Raw genomic sequence first — 9,642 nt, forward strand, 5'->3', positions numbered from 1 at the left:
AGCATAATCTGAAAAAAAAGACAGCAAGCCAAAGGAGGAGATATTGGGAGGGGTTACCAAAGGCTTTATCAGAGGTAGGTTTTAAGGAGGGTCTTAAAGGAGAAGCGGGTTAAGGAGTAATTCCAGCATAGGGTCTGGCAGCATTTCAACATCCCTACTTGCACCTTTTTTGTACAGGATACTGTGAACCCTTAAGATTTTGGACACCAGACAATCAAGCTCACAAAAACAAAGTATAGTTACTCATTCTGGATAAGAGAGACAGTATTGTGGCTCTAGAGCTCCTTTCTTCCTAGGCTATCCAAGCCAAATTTATAGTTAATTCATTTACTGCATTCATGATTTGGCCTTGCTCAACCATGACATAAGAATGTGCCATTGTCTCACAGGTACTGTACCTTACAGACCAAGACCATCTATTTGCACTAACCCCTTCTGCACAATATCAACAATTAAAGTAAAGGCATCAGGTAATTATAAGACATACACCCAAACATTCCTTATTCCACAACCTAAGCTCACACTGGTGTAAAATGGTTGCAGTAAAGCCAATTTTGGGGATCAACATCCCGTGCCTAAAAGACACCAACCCAATACTGGATTGGGCCATTTTTCAGGCGTATCAGGTGGCCATATAAAATGGGTGTTAGTCCCTTCATTTGCATATGTAAGAAATTAGACATTGTGAAGCAGGTGTCGGGCTTCTCTGCTTCGCCGTCAGTAGCCGACAACAAAAGGCGATTTAAAAATGTTTTTTAAATACGGTCCTGTGGAGCCAGGAGGAGCAGGAGTGCTCCCTGGACTTCAAGGTAACCCGTTCAGCCCGCCCTCCCTCTGGGACTTGCCTTCGGCCGAACATTCATCTTTGTAAAATGAGCATCTTTGGGCTAGCTGCCTGTGGAGGCACGACAGGTCCATTCCAGCCACTTCTGTATCTCCATATTAAATATCTCTCCTCCCTCCTGTTTTACTGTGAAAGAGATGAAAAATGCTACCATGCAGGACTATCCCAGCACCCTTGCAAGGACTTGTAAAACTACAGGGAATAAATACATTTCACACAGCAGGACAGGCTCGAATAGCACAGCTTTCCAGTCGTTTGCCTGATTTTCTCACTCCAAGATTAAAAGGTAGCAGGGTGCAACAGCCATATTTGATAATGGAGATTCTGATATGCATTTTTACAGGTAATGAAAGTCTGATTTGAAGACACACTAGTGGTTCCATAGGCCATAAGCTGGTTGTGAGCTATAAAATAGTACTAGATATACTGGCCCAGATTTTGTGGTGGTAATGATGGTAAAACTGTCAGCGTTCACCGTAATTACCCTTCTGAAACTGACTGTAACTTCAGGCTATAGCGCATGTGCAAATAAACATGGAAATCCTGAAGTTGCGGTCAGTTATTCCCTGCTCCGCCGCAGGCTGCGCTGTGGAACTCCCCATAGCCGGCAATCAGTGAAATCATTTGAACTGATGAAAACTTCTCCTTTTCCGTTCTAATATTGCTGTTAAACACCCCATAAAAAGTTGAGTCTTGTTGAAAGAGGTGTGACTGGGGTTTTATTGGCGTATTGACTGCTGAACTATTCTGGCCCTGAAAACCTACTTTTATTTTTGTGGAAAGTCAAATTTCTCCGTTATTTAAAAAAAACATTGTTTTTTTATGATATTTCAACTTCTACCTTAACCCCCATGTTGTATGTCCCAATCTTTATTTTGCTCTCTGTAAAAAAAAAAAAAAAAAAAAAAATTTTTTAAATGTTTTTAAGTGAATGATAAAAGCTGCTTTTTATTTCCTGGTTTGCTGTCTATGGGAATCCTTCAAGATGATTGGCTGCTTAGACAGCTTGATGATATCACTGCTGCTGTAGGCTAGAGATCCCCTTTTGACAGCGCTACAATCAAATTAAGGTTGAGAAAGCTAAAGTTTTCACCACAGAGATCGCAAGATCTTTGTGGTCAGCAGCGATCACAGTCGCTTTGCCGGTGACTGCAAATTCCGGGCCAATGTATGCCAGATTTTAAATTTCCCTTTAATAAACCCAGGTAGGAAAGAACAGCTATGGGATTTTATATGCTTTCAGGTTCTTTCATTAAAATCCTTTGATCTATGTTACACAATACTTAGCCTATCAAAGAAAAAAATATCCTTGCAATAATAAAAGAACAAAGTTTAAATGTTTTTTGTTATCTATCATGCATTCTCCATTCTTCTTTATTTAATAGCATATGTTTTAGAGTTTGTCTTCGATTCCAGCTTGGCTTTTATACAAGTCCTCATAAAATTGGTATAATTAAAAGTACATACATTATGCCAAAATATCACTCCTTCAAGTAAGGGAATTCTATCACATGCAGTGTTGTATACCCACCTGTTGAATATTATGATCTTAGCTTGATTTATAAGCCAGAGACTTGTCCACGGTCACAAACATACGAAAAATGACAGACAGGAAAAGACTGATTGGTCCATCCAACCTGTCCCATACAGTCATGATGCCTTATGCATTACAATATATACAATCCCCACCCAGAGCCATGCATTACATTACATAGGATATATGGCACAGAAACAGGCCATTCGGCCTAACCAGTCCATGCGGGCGTTTATGCTCCACTCGAGCCTCCTCCCGTCTTTCCTCATCTAAATCTATCAGCATAACCCTCTATTCCCTTCTCCCTCATATGTTTGCCCAGCCTCCCCTTAAATGCATCTATACTATTCGCTTCAACCGCTCCCTGTGGTAGCGAGTTCCACATTCTCTTTGGGTAAAGAAGTTTTTTCTGAATTCCCTATTGGATTTCTTGGTGACTATCTTATATTGATGGCCTCTAGTTATGCCGTTCCCCACAAGTGGGAACATAATCTCTGTATTCACTCTATCAAAATCTTTCATAATTTTAAAGACCTCTTAGGTCACCCCTCAGCCTTCTTTGTTCAAGAGATAAGAGACCCAGCCTGTTCATCTTTTCCTGATATGTATACCTTCGCATTTCTGGTATCATCCTTGTAAATCTTCTCTGCACCCTCTCCAGTGCCTCTATATCCTTTTTATAATATGGTGTCCAGAACTGTACACACTAAACATGTAAAACCAAATTAAAATCTAACCCAATTAGGGAAAAAAAATCTGGAAAATTCCTCTCCGATCCCCTTAGGCAATCAAAACTAGTCCAGAAGACCACTCTGGCCCTAATTTATGTTACAAGTCAATGTCCGCCCCAGCCAGAAACAGGTCCAACTCCCGCTTGAAGGAATTCAGCGAATCAGCTTTTACTGAACAAGCCAGCAGTCTGCTCCACAGGTCCACTCTTCTCTGGGAAAAGAATCATGTCCTAACATCTAACCTAGTTCTGCCCTTACATAAATTGTAAGAGTAACCCTTGGTCCTCCCTAACCAATTGAAACAGTTGGTCTACACAAACACAATCTAGTCCCTTCATTATCTTATAAACCTTGATCAAATAATTCCCCAAGTCTACGTTTCTCTAAAATATGGAGAGCCAGCTCTTTGAGCCTATCTAGGTAAGTAAGATGCTTTAAACTGGGTATTAATCTTGTGGCCCTCCTCTCCACCCTTTCCAAAGCCTCAATATCAGCCACCATGCGAGGAGACCAAAACTAGACACTATTCTAACCGAGACCTAACTAAGGTCTTGTACAAGGACAAAATGGTATGTTTTTTTTATAGTGAATTGTCCTGTAAATACACCCGAGCACCCTATTCGCTTTAGCTATAGCTTCACGGCATTGGTCATGAACCTTTTCAGATTGATGCACTAAAATGCCAAGATCGCTTTTTTTCACCACTGGCTTTAATTATTTTCCATGAAGGGTTTATGTACGTTCAGCATTTGACCTGCCCACATGCATAACACTGCACTTTTCTAAGTTAAATATAATTTGCCAATCATGGGCCCAGTCCCCTAGCACATCTAGATCTGGTTGTATCAGTTGAGCATCATCTATAGTCCTGACTCTCGCATATGTCTTGCTATCGTCCGCAAACTTGTAGGGCATTCCCCCAACACCTACATGAAATAAAAATTAGTTGGCTAATCGCCCCAGGCTGCAAATGCATACCTAAATTTATTGAGAGAATTGTAGCAGATTTCCAACTGTTTTTAGTTGAGAGATGTATAGCACAAGACCAAGGAGGGGGGAACGGAAAGGGAATAAAATATGGAGCATTGGAGCACAAGGACACAAATGAAACACAAGGACACTATTGTGCACCTCTTAATGGCTGGTCTATGGAGCCATTGGTGGAGGGCTGGGAGTAGGTCAACCATAGTTGGTGGGTGACCTGGGAAGAAAAATGGAGTTTACCATCAAACAATTTATATTTGAATTAATTTCACTACTTGTAAGTTGCTGCAGCAATTTGTCTGTTGTGCTTGGATTCAAAATGACTAATAGCTATCGCTTGCTGGAAGAGTTTGCACCTAATGGTGAAAACATAACATTGCATGCCAGAAGTATATTTTAGTTAGATGTAACACAAGTGTGTAGTGAGGATTAAACAAAAATTTATTTTTTGTGTGCGACTTGAATGCAAGAGTAAATATCTGGTTAGATATTAAATCTTTGCGTCTTCCTAATTTTGACAGATTGGCTACATCGAGGGGCAGCCTGACAGAAGTGGCGTCTTTCCAGTGTCCTTTGTGCACATTTTATCTGATTGACAACCTATGAACTCCAGCAACAGACGTTCACAGCTGTGGATGCTTGAATTTGATGTTGTAAAGTGGCTGCAGCTTCCTTATTCCTGTGCATATTTTGTACATAGATGATCAAAAAATCATTTAAGGTCCACCTCATGAGGTGACTGTATTGTAAATAATGTGTTACTTGCCTTTGCCAGTATTATAATAGCCTTGGAACCTGGCACGCCTTATTTGGTGTACTGCAGCCATCCATGGCATCTAGCACTTACTAATCTTACCTATGCTGTTGATGGGATATATCTCCTGCCTGCTTGTCAGATTATAGGCAGCCTCATTTAGTAATTTAACTATATAAGCTTGACTTTTATTCTTGACATCATCTCAGTATTCTGAATAAAGTAAAAATAGTGGTTTTGCTGAGGATAGGTTCAGGTTTCAGTTTGCACTGATCCTCTTTGTCCTTCTGCTTTTAACATGGATGCTGTGCATACTGTTCTTAATGTACTCATGGGATTATATGTGGTTTTAATTGCAAGTGGTCAGACAAAGTTACTTGAGAGTGAATGACTGGGGAACTTGTTAAAGTTTCTTTTACCTCATTCTGAGGAGACAAATGTTAAGAATTCCGCACAAGGATATATTGCCTGTAACAGCAGATAAACAGTTTAACAAACCAAGTTGTTCCAAGAAAGCCTTTTGGAGGACCCATTGAGAATAAATGAAAATTAGAGATAGGTTTGCAGTTTTTCCAAGTCTGGTGTTAGGATTTTAGAGCAGTGCTTGGATTACCCTTTTAAGGGTTAGGTTGTTGGGGATGAAAAATTTCCACCTCCTCAACATCCATTCACTTTTTAAATGTTATTAACCTAAATAAATAGGTTAAGTTCTGTCTTGATCATCAATGCAATTGTGTTAGATTAATTTGTAACAGTAAGATTTGGAAGTCTCTGAAGAACCTGTATGATTTTAGATATAGCTGATCGAGTTACAGGACACTAGCAGAAACTAATCCAGTCTTAGTTGTGACACTGCTTCCTGCCCCAGAGATGGATGTCCTGGAGTTAACTCTTTGCTGTGGTAACAACACCTGTGAGGGGGCCTCAGAAATTGATGTTTAGTCACATGATACTTCTTCAAGCAGTATACAGTGCAGGCAGCATGATGAAAGGTGTGCAGTTATCAATTTTAAATATGTTGTATTACATATGATGTTTACATACTTTATTTAGAATAGTACATCATTGATGCACATAAAACTTTGTAAGCTGAAGATACCGTTCTAAAATCTGTTAATTATTTAATTCTCCCTCCTTTCTCCTGTTATCTGAAGTACATTACCCTTGGACACTCACTGCAAGTAAGATGTTGAAAGTTGCTGTTTGTGATACAGTATACATTCACATGAAACAGACTTTGTCTTTGAATGTATTAAGTTAATCATTGTATGGATAATTGATCATTTCGGGGGTGGGGGGGGGGCAAGAGAGAGACTTTACATGTTCTTTTTAAACTAAATACCTACGTATTCAACCTGGTTACTTGTGCTCTATGTCATAGAATAAATTGCATTATTTGCACAAATCTTGAACTGCTTGGGGAACAAAGTGACATAGTGGATTGGTTGCTTAAGGCTTTAATGACTATACACTTTCATATTCATTATTGATATTCAGTTACTCCAATTTATTTTAGGGACCAAAAAATAAAATACAATTCTGAAAGGAGGTCTGCTTACATTTCATACCTTTCCAAGAAAAAGGTAGGTCTTGGTATGATTCTTAAAATATTCAGTTAATGTGGGGTTAAGCTTAACTCTAATGATAACTGATTACATTATTCTTTAAAAGGATGTAATTTAATTCTTAATAAAAGGTACATATTTCTGTAAGTAGATTTAGATGAAAAGGAATAAAAACTTAAATTGAATATCATGTATTACCTGTATGAGACAAGACTTCTAGCCTGGTGCTGCAGTGGTCTTATATTATGCTAAACTGTTGCCAGTACACTTCCTATATTCATTCCTCACAAATGTTCATGTCCACAGAATGTGGCTGGGTCCCAAATTTTTCCCCAGCAATTTGAAATTTTTAGTTGTTTAATTGTATCTTGTTTTTGTCCCAAATAGAGATGTGGACAAGTTATTGATGATTTTGTGATGCATTCATTACACGCAACTGCCACAGTTACTGCATCAAATTGGCAGAGTTTGGTTTGCCAGAGCTTTTTGTACAAACCATTGTGTGTCATTATGCACAGCTGAAGATTAATACTTGGTTAAGCATATTCAGAACTTTGAATTGACTGTGCATTGTGCTTAAAGCCACAATTTTATGCTGTTAGTTATTTCGGATGAATTTACTTCATTTTAAAATAATTGTTATAAATGCATACCTTCTAATCACATACAGAATGATAAGCAACTATTGTGGATTTTAGCACTTTGCTCTGGTTATTTCAATAATGTATCCCTTTTATCCTGGATTAGGCTTCCCTTAAAAATGTATGTATTAAGTAAATCAGGCGGTACGGTCAACCTACTGGATGTAAAGGTGTGCGATATGACCGCAGCTTACCATATCATGTATTTGCAGTCTGTTTTTTTTAATTATGTACAAGAATTGCTATGGGAAGATATTTTAAAAAGCAAAATTGTTTGTGTTCCGATATTGTTATATTGCAACATAAAATCCTTTGACATGTTCTAAACTGAATGTAGTTATTTTCTCTCATTCCCTCCTTCATCAAAACGAGCAAGAAGTTAATCTGAACACTGCTACTTCTTGCGTGTTCTCCATAGCCAGTGCCATTTACAGCAATCGGTCACAAAGTATTGTCTACCATTCCAAGGCAGGTATCACACAAATTTGGTTAATTGCTAGATAATGTAGCAGTTAAAGTCAATGTCACTGTTCTAATGATTATTTAAACAGAAGCATCATAAAACTAGCCAACCACATTAATTGCATGGTCAGTTTTCAGGTAAGAGGGAAGTAGTGTAGGTTTAATCAGTGGTTCTGCTTAAAGCATACAACATATGTTTGAATGGCGTTGTAGCTGCAATTTAAGTTTACATACTTCAAATTGCAGTTAATTAGTAGCTGGAACTACTACATAGTCAAAACGTATGCTACAGTGCATGCTGATATTGGACTTTTTCCAATTACAGTAAACTTATTATACAAAAATAACTATGAATGAACTGTTTAGTGAAAATTGTAATATCACTGTTGATTTTTATCAACTTCCTGGTATTAGAAAAAGGGGTACAAACAAGAGGAATAAAGAGATCACCATAATTCCATATTGTTGTCTTGTTTTACCTTGTGACAAACAATGATTTAGTTTAGAGGTCAGCATTAAAAACTAAAGCACAAAACTAATATTCAACTTTGACCCACACATTAAGAACAATTGGACAACCTAGATTTAATTTTAAAAGCTACCAAGCACTGGTCTTGATAGTGAATTTGCATCTTACATTTATTAAATATTGTTAAATACTTGAGACATCAAAAATGTTTAGTTCAAATACTTTAATGCCATGCAGAAATGTTCCTTTCTTCAGCTGAAAGCTTGACTATACTTTGATCATAGTTGTAGCTAGGTAGCTTTGGAAAAATATTCAATTACTTAGACTCAAATATTAAAATTTGAGAATCACAATACATTTAAGGGTTGATTTTATGAATCTCAGCTCTCAGCAATCCTACTTGATTACATAACAGGAAATCACAGGTGTACTCCCCACAATTTTATATTCATTAATTTTAATGGGCAAAAAATCATAGCGAGTATGCCCGTAATTTCCTAATATGCGATTCTGGTGGGCGAGAGTCTCAATCGAGTGCACAGATCATAAAATCAGCCCTTCTGTGTAATAATTATGAGCAATGCACTTTAAGTGTTGTTTATCTTATATCAATACTGGCTTAACAAGTGTCTTTGTAAATACATACATTATTGATTATTGCTGAATTGCAGTTTAGTCAATTTTACAAGGTGGTATCTGAAATGTACCCAAGCGCTCATTTAAATGCCCTCTTATTTTCAATCAATAGAATACAGTTACAAACTATTCAGATAGTTTGGTTCCTGTTTATGTGCAACAAGCTGTTGCTAAAATGGGTAAAAACACCTTTGCTATGGCAATTTAAGAAGGTAACTTAAGACAACCCAGTTTCTTTTCGTGAATTTTAATAAAGCTGGTAATTTTGTATTTCAAGCTGGATCTATCTGGATGTATACAAACTAAGCTCTTAAAATGATATTCAAAATCTTGATTCACTGGATTTGCCTCAAATAAATACTTTGGACAGGCAAGTGAACACTACCATTCATTTTCTGCATGTGTGTCAAGGGATCTTTAACATCCACTTCAACATCTCAAAGGACTGTGCCTCCTCAGTTCTGTACTGGATTGTCAGCCTAGATGGAGTTGGTGTGTGCTCATATCCACAATCTTTTGACTGAAGGTGAGAATGCTACTACCAGAACTTAGCTGGTCTGGGAACCAGTTCATTCTAGAAGTGAGAATGATCATAACAATTGCGTGTGAAAGCTTTTCATTGTATTTTTTTTTAGGTGGAGGTGCACTTCACTTATCCAAAAAGAAATTCTGCAATTCTTAATTTAATTCAAGCTAAGTTTAGGAATGCTTTTTCTTTGGCCAGTCGCACATACTTTTCATCAAACTACTTTTTTACTTCATGGAAATTTCCCCAAACTTTTTTGGAATGTTTCAAAGGGGTGAGTACTTCCTTCTGGCACAAAGCTGGTTTGGACCTTGGAACTTCCTTTTCCAATATATAGTCATCCAGTTCCTAGACCTAGTACCATGCCCACAATAAAAATGTACAGGAAACTTTCGATTAACCGGCCCCTAAATAACTGGAAATGTCGGTTAACTGGCAAAATTCAGGAGTCGGTTTCAGCTAACTTTTATTACTTGCACAGCAACAAATTGAGGAA

General features: G+C 37.7%; 1 protein-coding gene across 1 annotated transcript in view; it reads left to right on the forward strand.

The window, feature by feature from the left end:
- The window catches only part of LOC147115197 (arf-GAP with SH3 domain, ANK repeat and PH domain-containing protein 1-like), a 439,694-nt gene extending 432,314 nt beyond the window's left edge, over positions 1 to 7,380 (forward strand). The window contains exon 29 of the mRNA XM_085993991.1: positions 4,611 to 7,380. Within this exon, the coding sequence (XP_085850117.1) occupies positions 4,611 to 4,689 (79 nt within the window). The 3' untranslated portion in view covers positions 4,690 to 7,380. The remainder of the gene's footprint in view (positions 1 to 4,610) is intronic.
- Positions 7,381 to 9,642: the final 2,262 nt, after the last annotated feature.

The sequence above is a fragment of the Somniosus microcephalus genome, chromosome 7 (assembly GCF_052327205.1).
Source record: "Somniosus microcephalus isolate GS21.2 chromosome 7, FLI_Smic_1.0, whole genome shotgun sequence".
NCBI classification, from domain to species: Eukaryota; Metazoa; Chordata; class Chondrichthyes; order Squaliformes; family Somniosidae; genus Somniosus; species Somniosus microcephalus.